Source organism: Alosa alosa, chromosome 18 (genome assembly GCF_017589495.1).
Source record: "Alosa alosa isolate M-15738 ecotype Scorff River chromosome 18, AALO_Geno_1.1, whole genome shotgun sequence".
In the NCBI taxonomy this organism is placed as follows: Eukaryota; Metazoa; Chordata; class Actinopteri; order Clupeiformes; family Clupeidae; genus Alosa; species Alosa alosa.
The window spans coordinates 5,716,980-5,736,979 of NC_063206.1; the positions used below are offsets into that span (position 1 = coordinate 5,716,980).

The 20,000-nt window shown below is 47.1% G+C and overlaps 2 protein-coding genes across 2 annotated transcripts in view; one reads left to right on the plus strand and one right to left on the minus strand.

Annotated features, from left to right (window-relative positions):
• The window catches only part of kcnh1a (potassium voltage-gated channel, subfamily H (eag-related), member 1a), a 106,285-nt gene extending 101,481 nt beyond the window's left edge, over positions 1 to 4,804 (plus strand). Inside the window, exons 13-14 of the mRNA XM_048270286.1 lie at positions 3,771 to 4,188; positions 4,245 to 4,804. Of these exons, the coding sequence (XP_048126243.1) occupies positions 3,771 to 4,188; positions 4,245 to 4,804 (978 nt within the window). The remainder of the gene's footprint in view (positions 1 to 3,770; positions 4,189 to 4,244) is intronic.
• A 6,079-nt stretch (positions 4,805 to 10,883) lies between these two features.
• hhat (hedgehog acyltransferase) overlaps positions 10,884 to 20,000 on the minus strand; it is a 75,838-nt gene continuing 66,721 nt past the window's right edge. The window contains exon 12 of the mRNA XM_048269216.1: positions 10,884 to 11,373. The gene's annotated coding sequence lies outside the window, so the exon portion shown is untranslated. The remainder of the gene's footprint in view (positions 11,374 to 20,000) is intronic.

A 20,000-nucleotide genomic window follows, 5' to 3' on the forward strand; every position in this document is an offset into this window, starting at 1 on the left:
ATGTGTGTGTGTGTGTGTGATGTGTGTGTGTGTGTGTGTGTGTGTTGCGCTGCCCCACAACTGTTCCCCCTCTCCTCTCATACGCCCACTTTTCTTCTAAAAATAAGACGGGAAGGAAATGGCACAGTGGGCGCCTGATTGGCCGAGAGAAATGTAAGGAGCCTGCGCCTGTGGACGTGTGTGTGTGCGTGTGTGTGTGTGCCTGTGTGTGTGTCGGTGATGTGTGTGAGAGAGAGAGAGAAACCCAGGGAAAATGTGAGGCTTGATGAGTAAATGGTGTTTTGTGTCAAAAGCTTTCCCTGGTGTTGGCTGAATCTCCTAGCACCCATGTTTAATGTCTGTGATGTGTGTGTGTGTGTGTGTGTGTGCATGTGTGTGTGTGTGTGTGCTTCTAGTACACATCGATGTTTACTGTGTGTGATGTGTGTGTGTGTGTGTGTGTGTGCTGCTAGTACACATATATGTTTAATGTATGTGATGTGTGTGATGTGTGTGTGTGTGTGTGTGTGTGTGTGTGTGCTCCTAGTACCAGGCTTGTGCAAAATTCCAGAATTGAATTGAAACTGGCTCTTAAATTCCAATTCAATTCTTGATTTTCACTTGCATTTCAATTGAGGTAGCAAACAGGAAGCAGAATTGCAATTCGAATTGTGCACAACCCTGCCTAGTACACATCTATTTTTAATGTGTGTGATGTGTGTGTGTGTGTGTGTGTGTGTGTGTGTGCTCCTAGTACACATCCATGTTTAATGTGTGTGATGTGTGTATGTGTGTGTGTGTGTGTGTGCTCCTAGTACACATCCATGTTTAATGTGTGTGATGTGTGTGTGTGTGTGTGTGATGTGTGTGTGTGTGTGTGTGTGTGTGTGTGTGTGTGTGTGTGTGCTGCTAGTACACATCCATGTTTAATGTGTGTGATGTGTGTGTCTGTGTGATGTGTGTGTGTGTGTGATGTGTGTGTGATGTGTATGTAGCTCTGGAGTCTTACTCTGCCCCATCCCTCACTCACACAGTCTCTGTAAAGGAGCCACCCCCCCCCACACACACACACACATACACACACACTCTCTGTAGAGGAACCATTACTACCCCCCACACACACACACACCCAAACACACACACACTCTCTCTCTCTCTCTCTCCCTCTGTAGAGGAGCCACACACACACACACACACACACACACACACACACACACACACACCACACACACACTTTCTGTAGAGGAGCCACTACTGCATCCCCCCACGCTCGGGGGGAATCTGCTCATCTATTACCCATGAGCTGCGCTGCTGTGCTCTCTCAAGTCCCTGTCTCTCTACTCCCTGGTCTGTCCGTTGAGTAAAAACCACCTGCTGTCCCTTAGAGTGCTCAGCGCACCTGGCCTCTGGACTCATTTTCCCAACCAGAACAGGTGAATAAGGTGAATACGATCTGAATTCAAATCTGTGCCCATCACCAGGTGCACAGGTGTACAATGCAACATCCACTTTACAATGACTTAACCAACGTTGTTACACTCACTCGTATTTAAGTTGAGTTCAGCTACTTTACTGGAGGGTTTTCATATGAGGTATAATGGTGTGAATCACTACTGCAGCATGAAACACTGTCACTTGTACTGGTATGATCTGCTGATGTCTGTGTTTTGAAGCATTCATGAGGGCAGGTAAGGACTAGCACTAGGGCAACTCCGCGCAAAACTGTCACATCCATAATGCCAACACAATGCCATGGTGTTTAGTTAGTTAGATAGATAGATAGATAGATAGATAGATAGATAGATAGATAGATAGATAGATAGATAGATAGATACTTTATTGTTCCCCAGGGGAAATTCAAGTTGGCGTTATGGATGTGACAGTTTTGCGTGGAATCGCCCACTAACTTATACTCACTCAAATATGCATACTTATTCTTGAGATGTGTTAAAAACTACACAACAACACATTTATTTGAAGAGTGTAGAAAAGATACTATTCTACATGTCAAGATACAAACACTGTCATTTGGCTCCGGTTCCTTGATGTGTAGAGTAGATATGTAACTTCTGCAAGGTCGACCATCTCCGTCACAGTGGTTTGGATGTGTGAAGTAGGAAACTTTTAAGAGTTCATGCATTCATGGGAAAAGTCCAATACTGCTGTACTTCTGTGTAAGGTCAGGGCTCTTCAATCAGTCCACTGTATCAATAACTTTGGGAGAATTTCTCCATAAAAGACTTTGCTCATGTATAATGAATGAACAAGGATGAATAAAGAATGAGATCAAAGCAGCCGTCGGAAGTCATCAGCCGTCCTGGCAGGACGCCGGTGATTGAGGAAGTGGCCTTAATTATTTATCGGCAGCTTTCACCGCCGAACAAACTTGTCCCGCTAGACTAAGTGGGCAGACGTCTGGGAACAGATTTTGTGCAAAAAAAACAAAGTGAGTGGGCCTAGCCTTGGTGTGACACTATACAATATTTATGAATTTTAGCTCATGATCAAATTTTTATTTTTCAATTTCTCAGGGACGAGTTTGATTGTCTTGTGAGAGATTTCTTCTAAGCCACACTTACGTAATGCAATACAAGCAGAGTTTATTGCAGTGCAGGTGGTCTGCAGAGTGTCTGTCAGATGGTGTGTGTGTGTGTGTTTGCGGCTGGTCTGCAGATTGCCTGTAAGATGGGGTGTGTGTGTGTTTGCGGCTGGTCTGAAGAGTGCCTGTAAGATGGGGTGTGTGTGTGTGTGTGTTTGCAGCTGGTCTGCAGATTGCCTGTAAGATGGGGTGTGTCAACCTGCCAGCTGTGTGTTTGTGTGTAGATAATGTTCAATATAATATTCATGAAATTGAATTTGGGATCAGCTTTTGTTTTGGGGAAATCTGATTCTGTGCAACTCTCGTGTTTGTGTGTGTGTATGTGTATGTGTGTGAGAGAGACATTGTAAGTAGTAGCGAATGCATATACTATGTTTAATTCATCATTATGAAGTACCTATATGTGTCTCTGTATGAGGTGTATATGTGTGTGTTAACGTGTCAGTTGTGTGTGTTTGAGTGGAGAATGTGTCATGTATGTATGACGTATACCTATGTATGTGTGTGTAAGAGGTGTGTATGTGTGTGCTAACGTATCAGTTGTGTGTGTAAGAGGTGTGTATTTGTGTGCTAACGTATCAGTTGTGTGTGTGTAAGAGGTGTGTATGTGTGTGCTAACGTATCAGTTGTGTGTGTAAGAGGTGTGTATGTGTGTGCTTATGTATCATTTGTGAGTGTGTAAGAGGTGTGTATGTGTGTGCTAATGTATCAGTCGTGGAAGAGGTGTGTATGTGTGTGCTAACGTATCAGTTGTGTGTGTAAGAGGCGTGTATGTGTGTGCTGACATATCAGTTGTTTGTGTAAGAGGTGTGTATGTGTGTGCTAATGTATCAGTTGTGGAAGAGGTGTGTATGTGTGTGCTAACGTATCAGTTGTGTGTGTAAGAGGTGTGTATGTGTGTGCTGACGTATCAGTTGTGTGTGTAAGAGGTGTGTATGTGTGTGCTGACGTATCAGTTGTGTGTGTAAGAGGTGTGTATGTGTGTAAGAGGTGTGTATGTGTGTGCTAATGTATCAGTTGTGGAAGAGGTGTGTATGTGTGTGCTAACGTATCAGTTGTGTGTGTAAGAGGTGTGTATGTGTGTGCTAACGTATCAGTTGTGTGTGTGTAAGAGGTGTGTGTGTGTGTGTGTGTGTGTGTAAGAGGTGTGTATGCGTGTGCTAACGTATCAGTTGTGTGTGTTTGTGTTCAGATCGTGTTCCGTAAGATCAGCGATGTGAAGCGTGAGGAAGAGGAGCGCCTGCGGAGGAAGAACGAGGCGCCCCTCAACCTGCCGCCCGACCACCCGGTGCGCCGCCTCTTCCAGCGCTTCCGGCAGCAGAAGGAGGCGCGCCTGGCGGCCGAGCGATTCCCGGCCGACGAGCACGACCTGGAGAAGGGCCACGGGCCGACGCCGGTCCACCTCGGGCACGGGCTCGGGCTCCCGGGCGCCGCTGCCCGCCACCAGGCCGTGGTGCTGCACGACGCCATCGCCAGCACCAGTATCGTCACGGTGACGGAGAGCCCCGCCACCCCCATCCCCTGCAACTCGGCGCCCGGTCCGGCGCCCGGTCCGTCAGATCGAGCCCGGCTTCAAGCCCCGCGCGCTGGCGGCGGCAGCGGGTGGCGGGGTGGCGCCCGGGCGTGTCATGGCCGAGCCACCAGCCTGGCTAGCCGCTCCGAGAAGGCGTGGCGGCCAAGCCGGACAGCGGCGGCTGGACCAAAGTGTCCAAGGCGGAGTCCATGGAGACGCTGCCGGAGCGGGGGAAAGGCGCGGCGCCCGAGGAGAGCGGCCTGAAGAAGACGGACTCGTGCGACAGCGGCATCACCAAGAGCGACCTGCGTCTGGACGAGGGCGAGGCGCGTTCCCCCGGCGACCGCAGCCCGCTCCAGCTCGCCGCCGGTCTGGGGCCGCCCCTCCCGTCGACCGCGGTCATCGGCGTCGTCGGCGTCGGCGGCGGCGGCCACACGGCGGCCAGCACGCCCTCGCCGCTGCCGGCCCACATCCCGCCCATCCCCGAGCACAGCCTGCACGCGTCGCTGCTGGAGCTCCGCGCCGAGCTGAAGGAGGAGCTGGCCGCACTGGGCAGCCGCATGCTGGCGCTCGAGAGCCAGGTGGCCGAGGTGCTCCGTCTGCTGCGCCACCGCAAGAGCCCCCCCGCCGGCACCCCCACCTCCCCGACGCCGCTCTTCCGCATCTCCCGGCCCGCCACGCCCGACTCCGAGAAGGAGGACATCTTCAGCTGAGCGCTGGGCGTCGGGACGCGGTTGCTGGTGTTTAACTGGGCTTTTTGGGCGTTTTTATTTTTTGGGGGACTGACGCGACCGAAAGATGTTGTCTATCTGGAGACAAACGAGATGAGAGAGGCACCTTTGTTGTGTTGCTGGAGACACACACACACCAGACAGACAGGCCTGTGTGTGTGTGTGTTTGTCTGAGACAACCAGAGTATTCTTCAGGGAGACATTCAACATGTTTCTCACGAGAAGGACAGACTCGATATCTATTTATACGTGCACAAGACAGAGATGGAGAGACACTGACACCCTTAGAGTGTGTGAGACAGGGACACATGTGTGTGTGTGTGTGTGTGTGTGACACATGGACTCACACACTCCCATCACACTCTGACCGCAATGTGCCAGAGCTCCCCTGTGTGTGCCTCTGGAGAGAGAAGTAGAAGGGGCGGTAGGGAAAGCGTCAGTGGTGGTGACGTTTTAGCCTCAGGGCACCGTGAGTGACAGTCGTCATGGAAACAAACCCCTATCCAGACCCCCCCATACACCCTCTGCTTATGCCCAACCCTTTCAGTCTGAGCTGAGTACTTCTCCCCACCAGATTGTGTCAGAGCCCTGTCTATCTACTATCTACATGTGCTCACATTTACAGTACACAGAGCCTTATCACGGACAGCCTCGATGATATCCATCATCATCATCATCATCATCCTCATCATCATCATCACTGAGAACTCTTGAACCTGCTCACCGGAGGAGGAGGAGGAGGAAGAGGGGGAGGAGGAGGAGGAAGACGGGGAGGAGGAGGAGGTGAAGGAGGTGGAGGAGGAAGAGGGGGAGGAGGAGGAAGAGGAGGAGGACTAGGGGGAGGACTGATTGATTGATTTAGAACACTGACACTATGCTTCAGGTCATCTTTGAGAGCCGATCCTGTCTGCAGACGGTTGGGTGTGGGCAGATGGACAGAGCGTTCTGTCTCTGGATTCAGTTTCGTTTTCCCAGATGAGATGACACAGTGGCTTGAAATAATGTGATTGTTCACTTCGTCCCTCCTTTTTAATCTGTGGGTGATGTGATTATACACACAGATATACACACACACACACACCACAGAGACTATGCCACACAGAAGTATCACTGATAAAGATGTTTTTTAAAGAAGCTTCCTGTGAGGAGCAGGACTACCCTGGCGTCTTTTTGCACTAACTGTTGCTCCCCGCGCTGTGTGTCCAGCGTAAAGGAGCCGGCGCTGACGCTGCTCACCGGTTCGGTCACTGATGCTGAACGCTCACTTGAAATCTGTACAGGACGCCGCAGGGGGCATTCCCAGGCTTGTGGCTGGGTCTTCGCGAAGAAGAAGAACAACAACAAACGCCGACGACAGCGACACAGCGACACTGACCACATACATAATCTTCACACACGCATGATCCAGCGGAGACACATTATCATGTGCATGTCATTACCCACGTGGCCTTGCTGCTAGCTTCACATAAAGGCGCTTGTGCTTAGAATAAGGTTTGAGGACCTCGGGTCCCTTATTGTCTGACTCACATATTATTATTTTTTTTTACTCATCCTTGTCTGTCACGCACACTACCTTCACTGCATTTCACGTTCACAAGTTCTCAATCACATCTGTCTGCAGATAACCTCACTATACCGTCACAGGTCATTTACAGGAGATTTACAGCCTGATATATAAATATTATAGAATATCTAAATAAATATCTAAAATTATACCTTGGTCTAGGTTAGGCTTCGCAAAACAATGGAATCAACTGTAAACAGCTGAAAAAACTAACGATTTTAGCTCTAAAACTCAGTATTTTACTTAAGTATTAATAATTGATTTCAAATTTATTTACTTCGTAAGTGACCATGGTATAAATGGGATAATGCCCTTCGATGCGTCCATTATCAGAAATAAATGAACTTCACGTTGGACGGTTCACACCTCCGCGTCGTCCATTTATTTCTGATAATGGACACCTCGTCGGGCATTATCCCTTACATATTTAAACTGTATTTAGAAAAGGGCTCCCTCCTGAGTATCCTGATTAGCAGTGCATAGTAGTCGCACACAAGTCCTTCAAAAACAAAGTTATTTAGTGAACGCAGTGAGAATGAATAAATCTGCTACAGATCACTGTGTCATTATGTTATCCTCGCTAGTCCGACTGAAATGGACTGTTCTAGAAACCCCTGGTGTTTTAAGCTAGTGAATACTGAGCCTTGTGCAATAGGTCATTATGTGGCGTTGGTTGGTGGTTATTGGTCAGTGGGAGTTCACAACTCCTGAGGTTCATTATCAAGTCTGCAGAACAAACACACACACACACACACACACATGCTTTTGTCTAGCAGGAACGACTGTGGAGAGAAGAAAGCAATATGTCTGTGTGTGTGTGTGTGAGAGAGAGAGAGAGTAACTGTGTATGTGTGTGTCTGAGTGTGCATGTGCTCGCCCGCAGGCTTTATCAGCTTGACTGCAGGAGACGGTGTGTTTAAAGGCACCATAGGCAGCGTTTTACTGAAGGAAAGCCACGATAGCTCAGACAAATCACCTCCCCCATTCCCCTTGCTCCCCCTGAATGGGCATTGAAAGGCTTCAGTGGACGGTGTCCGGGCAACAACATGGACAAAGCCCCTGAGGTGTCTTAGGTTCTAGAACCCTTAATGGATGTCCTAGGCTGTGATAGGTGGATGCTAGCTGCATAGATAATAGACCTCCGAAGACAATAGATAATAGACCTTTGTCTACAAAAGGAACCCAAAAATGCCATTGTTGCCCATATAAGGAATTCTGGATCTCATGGGCAAAGATGGAAGCTTTTGGGTCCTCTGTCTAAGCAAACTTCAGAGGTCTATGGCTCACCAATGCTAACCACATGGACGACACAGCCCAGTGGAAAAAACACATTCATAATGCGGCATGTGAGATAGAAAGTATTGGACCGTGTGCACAGGTGGTTCTTTTGTTGAACAGGATGGCTGTTCTGTTCATTGGTGATGCAGAACAAGTGTGTATTCTTGTTAGTAGTATGCTACATTAGAATTATGTAGTAGGCTTCATTCTAGTCACCACTCTAGCAAAACAAAGGACATTTGCTATTTAACTCTCTGCCAGATCCAAACACCTTTCTTCTAAAATGGTGTCCATTCAGCCCTTTCCACCTTTAATGAGTGCTTCTCTTCGTATATAGTGCTGCCTGTTCAATCTTTAATGCATATGATTTTAATCCAAACATTTTATCTTTATATCAGTTCAGTGTGAAAAGAGTTCAGTGTGTGTGTGTGCGTGTAGGTACTCACTGAAATAATGACCATTAAGACGTTTATTATGAAAAACAACCTTTACATTTATTTTTGAGATAATCTGTGATATCATTTAGTGCAAATTGAATCAAAGCTAGTGTCATGAATAAAAAGGCAGCCTCATCATTATCCAACGCACCATGAATGGTTCAGCAGGACACTGACATTTTCAAATGTATGAAACACAAATGACTGGCACATGGCTTTAAAGGTCAGTGGGCTACAGTAACGTATGGCATGAGCCAAAGTCAAGGTCAAAGGTCATCTCGTGCTAAATGCTAAGGAAGCGCTAAAGAAAACATCTCTGTGCTCCTCTCTCATCTCCCACCCTGATTGTTATGTAAACCATGACATATGAATGTTGCCTGGGCGCGGAGCCGTCATGCTAGCTCCATAGCACCATGAATGTGGCGCGGACTTGCTTATGAAGTGTCATGAAGCAATAATGCAACCCATAATGTGACTATACTCTTTGCCACACTCTTCAAGTGACCCCTATAATGTTAGTCATATTTACAGTGGCCTGACCGAACTGAACGTAACATTTATATAGATATATAAATCAATACATATACAGTACATCTATTTTTATGAAACTGTTCAGGTCATTGTCCAGACCTTACTCATTTGATGTACTAAAAAAGGGAAATGCATCGATCCTGATGTTTTGTGTGAGGTGTGTGAGAGAGAGAGAGTGAGAGAGGATGGAGAAGGAGAGAGAGAGGGTACACAGGATGCAGAGGAGAGGGTAGAGACAGGGTGATGCTGTGTTGCTGAGGAGACTGTCACTGTGTCGCCGTGTGCATCAGTGGCGGACTGCTGTGTCATCTGTCACTCATCCAGAGGACACAGCACATCTGTCAGCGCCATGGCGATGCAATCGACCGGCAGAGACGGAGTAAAAGCATCCAGCGGTCCGCTGGTGCATGTACGGTCCAGCGCACACAGAGAGGGGGTTGAGCTGCACTTGCTGAGGGATACTTTTTAAAATCTCTGTGAATTCAGCCGGGTCATGGGAAGCATTTGTTATATTGTATTAAAGTCTATTTTTTTGTCATTTTGATCTGCAAGAGGCATGGGAAGTGGCAGCATCAGAGACAGACAGACAGACAGAGTTGCCATCCCTTGCATGTGCCCATCCTTTTATGAGTGTATACGTCTGTCTGACCTTGTCTGTGACACCCCCCTCCCCACACTTCTCCACCCCCCACCCGCCCACACACACGTTTCTTGGTGTTTTATGCCCCCAACGTGGCCTTCAAGGCAGCGCTATGGTTAGGCATGGGTTAAGGTTAGGGTTGGGGTTAGAGTTAGGATAAGGTGCCTTTAAGTCGACGGGGGCAGCGCTGCCTGGAAGACGACGTTGGGGGCATAAAACACCATCGCCCCCTCCCTCCCCCACACACACTCCGCCCGCATGATCAGCACCTACAGCCCTCCTACTGTACGGGCAACTATTTTTATGGTCAGCTGTGGGTCAGCTGCCTGGTAGCACTAAGTACTGTACTGTATGTAAGTACATATGTCATATATTTGGAATGTCATTTACTTAAAGACAGAGGAGAGAGTAAATTATTGTTATTATTAATATTGTTATATGGAGAAAGACACTTTTGAGGTTTATGCACATGTTAATATAGTAATGCTGTACGCATCTCCTGAGGATGGATATTTTAACTTCTGCAAGCACAAAGAGGAGGATTTGTAAAGAAATGTAAAATGTTATTTATAATAATAAAATATTTTATACACGGGCCCTCTGTTGCTTTCTTTAGGGCAACACACTGTGATTGGTGTGTGTGAGAGAGAGAGAGAGAGAAAGAGAGAGAGAGACTTGCAGGAGTGTTCATATATGGATTTTTTTTAAAGAATAAAAAAGGAAAATGGTTGGAGAGGAAGTACAAGAGCACTATTCCTGTAAATCAAAAGAGTACTGGCCTAAACACCAACAGATATTGAGATAAAGGTGTGTGTGTTTGGGTGGGGGGGGAGAGAAGGCAGCTGTAGTTGACAGGCAAGGATGTTGCTGTCCATTAAATAATTCTGGCCCAAAATAAGAGATTTGTCGCTAACAGAAGGTTTCCATTACGCGTGATGAAATTATTTTGATATCGCTAATCCCGAGCTAATAGGGTTGTGCTCTTATCATAAGCTATTTAAAGTGTGTGTGTGTGTGAATGTGTGTGTGTGTGTGTACAGTGTGCTCTTATCATAAGCTATTTAAAGTGTGCTAAGGCTGAAGGTGTATTCTTTGCGAGGGGATTTGCGCCACCTGCCCACGTCTAAGTCTGCCTAATGAAGGGGGGTTTGGGCTCCAACCCAGCCGCTAATCAGATTACTGTCACAGATCCGCTCACACTGCTAGCGCCACGAGACAGAGATGGACAGGAGAATTGGGAGGGTAGCCTAACAGGCGAGGCTAACCTGGACGCTAATCAAACAGAGGAGTGTGTGTGTGTGTGTGTGTGTGTGTGTGTGTGTGTGTGTGTGTGTGTGTGTGTGTGTGTGTGTGTGTGGATTAGGAGGGTAGCCTAACAGGCGAGGCTAACCTGGACGCTAATCAAACAGAGGAGTGTGTGTGTGTGTGTGTGTGTGTGTGTGTGTCTGTGTGTGTGTGTGTGTGTGTGTGTGTGTGTGTGTGTGTGTGTGTGTGTGGATTGGAAGGGCAGCCCAACAGGTGAGGCTAACCTGGACGCTAATCAAACAGAGGTGACAGGACAACACACAGAAGAGGGAGGCAAAGTGTGTGTGTGTGTGTGTGTGTGGGGGTCTGATTCCAAATCAGTCACGAACATACAGACAGACATCATTATCATCATACGTGCGGGCGGGGAACAGGCTTTCATGTACATAAAAGTCAGGACAAGCATATGGAATTCATACATTTCAAAGAGTTTGGTTTTAAAATAGGCTTTCAGCTTCATCCTGCGGAGGAGCAGGTGGGTGTTTTGGTGACGACTGACGTCAGCTCCGTCACGGCCTGGTCACTGAGGCATGATGGGAGTCCGATGTCACCGGACCTTGCGGTGCCACTCCAGCCTGGTCACTGGGACATGATGGAAGTGTAATGTCATGAGGCCTTGTGGTGCATGATGGGAGTGATGTCACCGGACCTTGTGGTGCATGATGGGAGTGATGTCACCGGGCCTTGTGGTGCATGATGAGAGTGTGATGTCACCGGGCCTTGTGGTCCCACTCCAGTCCCACCTGAGCGAAGCAGTAGAGGAAGCCCAGCATGGGGATGGCGATGTTGGACCACCCTGCACACACACACACACACATGGAATAAGGGTTATGCAAAATCCCACACACACACACACACACACACACACACACACACACACACACACACACACACACACACGAATAAGGGTTATGCAAAATCACACACACACACACACACATGGAATAAGGGTTATGCAAAATCACACACACACACACACACACACACACACACACATACACACACGGAATCTCTCTCTCTCTCTCTCTCTCTCTCTCTCTCACACACACACACACACACACACACACACATGGAATAAGGGTTATGCAAAAACACACACATACAGTACATACACACACCACACACACACACACATGGAATAAGGGTTATGCAAAAACTCACACACACACACACACACACACACACACACACACTCAATAGCATCACTTTGATCATGCACTGTACATACACTATGTGTGTTTGATGAAGCCACCCACAAAGAGTGAGCAAGTGTAAAAATAGGCAACTAAAGATTTACCCTGACAATAGAGTGGACAACAAATGGTGTGTGTCGGCGTGTGTGTGTGTGTTTGCGAGGGAGAGAACGTGTGTGTGTGTGTGTGTGTGTGTGTGTGTGTGTGTGTGTGTGTGTGTGTGTTTGTGAGTGAGAGAGTGTGGGTGTGTGTGTGTCTGCATGTGTGTGTGTGTGTTTTTGAGTGAGAGAGAGAGAGAGAGAGTGTGTGTGTGTGTGTGTGTGTGTGTGTGTGTTTGTGAGTCAGAGAGCGTGTGTGTGTGTGTGTAGACATGAATGTGAGGACTGGATGGTATGAGGATCGGCTCAGCGTGACTGGTAAACAGATTATGCAAACAAACGACTCCCCCGTCCATGACTGTGTGTGTGGATAACGATCCGCAAAAGCAGACTTATAGAAAGAAATCAACACCACAGGCCCTAACTACGCCACGTCCAGTCTAGCAGACGCGTCCAGCCTTGGGCTAGCGGATACCCGACTGGTCCATTTGGAGGGGATAAATCAATGCCCTTCCAGACCATCTCTTATCAGATGGCACTACACAACACTGATCTGTCCTGTGGGGGGCCTGGGCTCAAACAGAACCAGACCGATCCTGATCCACACAGCCCAGGGCTGGACTGGGCTCCGGCTTATCTGCCTTCAAAAGATGACAGTGATGAGGGACACAGCCTGTCCAGCGGGCAGACAGGCCGACGGACAAAGAGACAGAACAGTAGGCCTGCATGATTTGGGCCAAATATCGATTTGGGATATGATTTCTGAAGCCTGGGAAAACCCTGACGAACTTCCGGCAAATTTGAGATTTGCTCTGCAAGTCCGTCTGGCCAAGAGCCCATTCAAGGCAATTTCCAATTTCCAATTTTTCTAATTCCAGTGCAAATCCATCCCAGTGCACAAGAAGCACAGCTCCCCCGGCCGACTGCAAAGCTCACCAATCACACCACCAACCATAAGGGGCATAGCCAATGAGGATGACATGAATATACAAGTCAGAAAAGTGACAACTGTGCACAATTATTTGTAGCTTTTGCAATACACAGGGTAAATTGTGTTGGTCCATATTGCGATTACGACTGTGATTGTGATAATCATGCAGCCCTAACCAAGAGAGAGAGAGAGACAGACAGACAGACAGACAGACAAACAGACAGACAGACAGAACTACTTGGAGTACTACTACTAGAGTCTCCTTCAAATCAGTGGAAGCTTTGAGACACAGCTGGAGCTCTGTGTGTGTGTGTGTGTGTGTGTGTGTGTGTGTGTGTGTGTGTGTGTGTGTGTGTGTGTAGGCTTTTGTCCTTTAGTCAGGTACAGCGTGTTGCCTTTAGGAAAATCAATGCTGGTTGTGTGTGTGTGGGTGAGTGTGAGGATAACAAAGATAGACAACAAATTCAACAGTTTTGTCTGTGAACATCACACACACACACACGCACACACACACACACACATCTTAACATACTCAAACAGATCTCTTCAGCGTAGGAAGGCTAATTAATATGACATCTGTGCAAGACCAAAAAGAAGAAGAGAGAAACTCTAACAAAGACACAAAGCCATCTCTTCTCACACCACGCCATGTGTGTGTGTGTGTGAGTCACAAAAGATCCTACTGACTCACACTCACTTTCACAGGCTGCAACTCAGAACCCAGATCTGACTTCTGTGAATGTGGTATAATAATATCAGGTATAATATATGAATATCCAGGAAGAACGTTACTATACAGCTTGTTCTTAAGTGGGTAGTTTTACGTTCTTAAGTGGGTAGTTTTACGTTCTTAAGTGGGTAGTCTTACGATAACAAGCAGGTAATAGCAACCAAAACGATGGTAACAACTCCTCAGACTCAACAAATCACTTAAAGAAACATATCACATCACTCACACACTCCCCACACCACCCATACCAGGACATGATGAGAGAGGGGAGACTCTGGCTGGCAGGAGGTCAGCGTGATGGTGGGACTGACTATGATCAAGTGAGACCACTGATAACAACTTTGTCCTTTAGCATGTCTAAGGTCTTGATTATACCCGTTTGCAAATATGCATCCAGACAGCTGCAGATGCCAACGGAGGTATAGTTTATTCTACTTCATGTACAGTCGGTGCCCTTGTGGTGTAGGCTAGTGTGGTTGTAGCCTAGTCTGTGTGGTGGGAGGTATAGCTTATTCTACTTCATGGACAGCTGGTGTAGGCGAGAGTAGTTGTAGCCTAGTCTGTGTGTGTTGGTGCCCTTGTGGTGTAGTATAATTGTAGCCTAGTCTGTGTGTGTTGGTGCCCTTGTGGTGTAGTATAATTGTAGCCTAGTCTGTGTGTTGGTGCCCTTGTGGTGTAGTGTAGTTGTAGCCTAGTCTGTGTGTGTTGGCGCCCTTGTGGTGTAGTGTAGTTGTAGCCTAGTCTGTGTGTGTTGGCGCCCTTGTGGTGTAGTGTAGTTGTAGCCTAGTCTGTGTGGTCGGAGGCTACAAGAGCACCACGTGGAGCTGTGTGCACACGCTCTGATGATGATGACGACATCTTCATCACCTAAACCCAGCAGACCCTCACGTACTCGCAAATTAGAACCGAGTAGTGGCAGTCAGATACCTTGAGTCTCAATGTGTCCATTAGTTTACACTAAATTTACTAGAAGTCATAGATAGATAGATAGATAGATAGATAGATAGATAGATAGATAGATAGATAGATACTTTATTGATTCCCAAGGGAAATTAAAGTCATTATTTAACAGGTTATTTTAAAAAATATATATTTTTTTGCATGCCCCCGACCCCTAGCCTTCCTGTTTCAACACTGGGCTAAGCCCCCAATGTTTCAAATGTCTGGCTCCGCCCCTGCCTCACGTACTCGCAAATTAGAACCGAGGGGACCTGATCCTCAAAAGCGCCATGTCAACGACAGTGTCCCCCACCCCCATGTCCTTCAGCTGACCCTCAGCATCAGTGGCCGACGGGCCTAACTATCCTCTCATGCCCTGCAACCTACCTCCTCCATTTCCCGAAGGAGAGCAGCAACGGCGATCTGCCGCAGCAAGCGATTTAGAACGCGACCCGGTAGTGCACTTCTGCGTGCGTGACCTCCTGTCCAGCACTTTGCGAGGGGTCAGTTCTAATCTGCACCCTAAATGACTGATTTCCGGTCTGTTCACTCTGCAGGCCTACAGTAATAGCAGCTGCCTCCTCCCTCAGCGCGCTGAGATGAGGGCTCATTAGTATTATGGGGTGCCTAAGCGATATATAATGGTTATTGCGCACAAAAAGCTGTGATTAGATTCCTCGCTGGTGTAATGAGCATTAGCGGCGGCCATGTTTATCTGAGGCCACTGGCCGGGTCCTTACCTCCTCAGCACCCATCTCTAAACATATTTGCCCCCTAAATAAATATAGAACCACTGATGATCACAGCCTCCAGAGATGCAGCAAACTTATAAAAGCCAGTTACAGAATGTGAATGGGTGTGTGTGTGTGTGTGTGAGTCACCAATAATATTTAATACCTCATCACAAGCACAAACATGGCCCTATCTCTTTTCCCATCTTGCATCAGTGTGTGGTCTGTCCGTCCACTCCTCACTGTGTGTGTGTGTGTGTGTGGTCTGTCTGTCCATCCAATCCTCACTGTGAGTGTGTGTGTGTGTGTGCAGTCTGTCTCCACTCCTAACTGTGAATTTGTGTGTGTGTGTGTGTGTGCAGTCTGTCTCCACTCCTCACTGTGTGTGTGTGTGGTCTGTCTGTCCATCAAATCCTCACTGTGAGTGTGTGTGTGTGTGTGTGTGCAGTCTGTCTCCACTGCGTGTGTGTGTGTGTGTGTGTGTGTGTGGTCTGTCTGTCCATCTAATCCTCACTGTGAGTGTGTGTGTGTGTGTGTGTGTGTGTGTGTGTGCAGTCTGTCTCCACTCCTCACTGTGTGTGTGTGTGTGTGTGTGTGTGTGTGTGTGTGTGTGTGTGTGCGCATGCGGCCTGTCTGTCCATCCACTCCTCACTATAAGTGAGTGTGTGTGTGTGTGTGTGTGTGTGTGTGTTTGTGGTTTCTCTGTCCACTCCTGCCTGCAGCGACACTATCTCCAAGATCCCGCCCCTCCAAGTGCAGCGAGCCCCGACATCATAAATAAAGCAGCCTGCTCCAGTCAGCAGTATTAGAGCCCATGCATGATTTAGGAGCATTGATCTGGAGCCAATTAAAACAAGTGCCTGCCCCACGCCGCCCTGCCCAACGCTGCCCCACGCCGCCCTGCCCAACGCTGCCCCACGCCGCCCTCATCTGCCCAACGCTATTTCCAACAGAATATCCGAGTTTTTTTTCAGGGGATTTCAGTGCCGGAGCCATCTCATGCTACACCAGGATTTGGATTAGGGAGGACAGAGTATGGACTGATGCTTTTGTGTGGCATCAGAAATGCTACACCAGGATTTGGTATATCTTACTGGCGTTCTGTGTGGCATCAGAAATGCTACACCAGGATTTGGTATATCTTACTGGCGTTCTGTGTGGCATTGAAACGAAGGGGGAAAAAAAACGTGTTCATTCAAAGCGTGCATTTACATGTCCACTGAGGGATCAAACCAGCGGCGTTTTGTTTTGTCCAACAATAGCAATCATTTCAGTTCAAACCTTTTGTTTAATCGTTTAAGAGTTTAGTTCATTCTTCTGTGATTGTCATCTTTCTCTCTCGTTACATTAGATTAGATTAGATTCAACTTTATTGTCATTGTGCAGAGTACAAGTACAAAGACAATGCAGTTTGCGTCTAACAGAAGTGCAAAGGTTAGTGCCATCCTATTTCTTATGTTATGGTGAAACACAGCATTACACTCCTATATCTTATGTGGTGTTAATATATGGTGAAACACTCCTGTTATCACAACGGAAGCTGGGAGCATTAAGCAACACGTAAGAAACTGAATGATCCACCAATCAGATAGGGCTATGGTCAGACTGTGATTAATCATCACTGTAGGAAGGGCAGCCAGCTAGCCTAGGTACCTCCAGCCACGCACCAATCAGATCACTGCATGTCATCTGTGTCCATCTTGTTTTGTGTTGAGTTCACAGTTAGCAGTGCTGTTATGAAGGAGGCGGAGATATGGAGTTTTTTTTAGTAATGACTGCCACTTCAACAGCAATTCGAAATTAAATATGACCAACAGCAAAACAATTACGTCTGCGTAGGCTAATGAAAAAGAGGTTTTAGGAGTTTTAATGAAGAAAATAATGTCTGCACATCACGTGTTGAGCATTTCATTTTATTCACTGTTATCAATTTGCCCCTCCCCTGTTATTAGTCTTATTATTATCCCCTGTTACTAGTCTTATTATTATCCCCTGTTATTAGTCTTATTATTATCCCCTGTTATTAGTCTTTAAAAAAAAAAAAAACTTATTTAGAAGTCTTGTCTCATTTGGCTTCATCTGATACCTTCCCCGTTCCACTGTTGCAAACCATAAGATCTGAGGTTTTATCAAAGGTGGCATCTTGAGGAAAATAAGCTCTCTAATAGATCAAGGGATAAAACAGGTGTCAAGAAAGAGAGAGAGGGAGAGAGACAGAGAGAGAGAGAGAGAGAGAGAGAGAAAATGTATTGAGCTGTAAAAGAAAAAAAGGTGAAGAGAGAAATGGTAAAAGAGAAAATGATCAAATTGAAACTCTACTGGCCTGGTTGCAATCACTCTAACCACAAGCTCTGGAGGTCTGGCTAGGGGGACACGAGCAAAACAATACAAACAAAAGACAGCAATCAAAATGCCAAGGACAACAACGGCAAGGAAAACAAGGAGAAGACACACTGCTAGCAGACTTACTGGGGACAGCATGGAGAGAGAGAGAGAGAGGGAGAGGGAGAGGGAGAGAAAGAAGAAGGAAGATGGAGAGAGAGGAAGAGAGAGAGAAAGGGAGAGAGAGGAAAATAAAGGTGAGTGAAAGAGAGAACATGGAGGAAGATATTTGGGGAGTGGGGGCAGTGTGTATCTGAGAGGGGGGGGGGCAGTGTGTATCTGAGAGGGGGGCAGTGTGTATCTGAGAGGGGGGGGGCAGTGTATCTGAGGGGTGGCAGTGTGGGGCAGTGTGTATCTGAGAGGGGGGGGGCAGTGTGTATCTGAGGGGTGGCAGTGTGGGGGCAGTGTGTATCTGAGGGGTGGCAGAGTGGGGGCAGTGTGTATCTGAGAGGGGGGGGGCAGTGTGTATCTGAGGGGTGGCAGTGTGGGGGCAGTGTGTATCTGAGAGGGGGGGCAGTGTGTATCTGAGGGGTGGCAGTGTGGGGGCAGTAGTGTGTACTGGGCTGATTGCCCTTCAGTTCATCTGTGAGGCTCTCCTGGACACTCAGCCTGTGTGTGGCGTCATGACAACGGAGCTTTCAAGCATGTCTTAAACCTCTCAGATGCCTACACGCCCCACAAGACGCAGAGCACAGGCTGTGAGTGTGTGTGTGTGTGTGTGTGTGTGTGTGTGTGAAATGCACTCACATACAGCAACACTACAGAAACATTAGGAAAGAACTGTGTGTGAGTGTGTGTGTGTGTGTGTGTGTGTGTGTGTGTGTGTGTGTGTGTGATGAAATGCACCCACATACAGCAACAGTACAGAAACATTAGGAAAGAACTGTGTGCGTGTGTGTGTGTGTGTGTGTGTGTGTGTGTGTGTGAAATGCACCCACATACAGCAACACTACTGAAACATTAGGAAAGAACTGGAAGTCCAAATGCTGCCATTAAAAAAGACAGCTAACACACAAACACAGACGTCTAGCCCACTTGAATGGTCTGCTCGAAAAGTGTACAGTGTCCACTTCCCTGACTTCAGTTAATCACCATTTCCATCCTCTTGTTCACAAGAGAGAGAGAGAGAGAGAGTTATCCCTGTTGCCTAGTACTTCTCTGATGACCTTTGTTGACTATATAGACCAGCTGACACGATTCATTAGATATCCACACAGACTCTTTGTGCACAACTTTATAACAATGAATCAGATGTAATCAGACTGAATATGACATTATGCATAAACACACATTACACACTTAAAGTGAAATGACCAAAATGGACCTAAATGACAACTTAACAAATACACCTGAAATGGCCCTCATACAAAAAAAACACACACACATAGTGACTCATCACTTGAGTTAACATAAACACACTTTTAACTAATGGACACTAATGCAGAGTGACTCTCTTTCATTGAAGAACAGAAGGTACGAATAGCACACAACCGCACTAATGCACACAGACACACACTGGCGTCTGGCATGCAAAATCACCATTCTCTCGAAATGACTGTCTGTCTGTCTGTGTGTCTGTCTGTGTGTCTGTCTGTCTGTCTGGCTGTCTGTCTCACATCGGGAAGAGAATAATTCACAGTAGAGTACCAAAGCCATGACGTAGCGTTGTCAAGGCAGCAATTGGATCCAAACAAACCGATCTAACCATAGAGGTGACCGTAGTGGTGGCTAACGTTTCTAAGACGTTAGTATATTCTTTTTACACTGTAGGAATCACATACCACAACATATTCATATCAACACGATCAAATTCGTGACTACAGAGTTTTGTTTTAGCATGGGTTTCTTTTGTTAAAGAGACCAGCATTTAACTTCACAGCCTGCGGTTAAAATCCTTAAATTCACGGACATGTCTTGGCTTTATTTTTGAGGGAAAAAACGTCACTCTTAACAGCCGCCTTTGAGAAAGTTTCTTTCTATTACACCTGCCACGGAATCCTTGTTATGTGGCTAAGCTGCTGCCTAGCATATACAACACATTTAGATAGCTATAGCCTACAGCTAAAACAATTTATTAGCTAGAAATGATGCCACTTGTCTACATTCAATGCTATTGAAGCCACTTCGAAAGTTTGTTTAGATTTAGTGACACTGCAGTCATGGAAACAGAACGTCACACTTCGATACTCTACTGTTAGAATAACAGCCATCGTGAGCGCAGAGCAGAGAGGAGAGAGGAGCAGAGAGGGGAGGAGAGGAGGAGAGAGGAGAGAGGAAAAGAGGGAGGAGAGGAGGAGAGAGGAGGGAGGAAGGAGAGTTGGTGGGGAGAGTTGGTGGGGATGGTGCTGGGGATGGTGCTGGGAATGGGGCTGGGGATGGGAATGAGGCTGGGAATGGGGATGGGAGGGGTAAAGGTTGG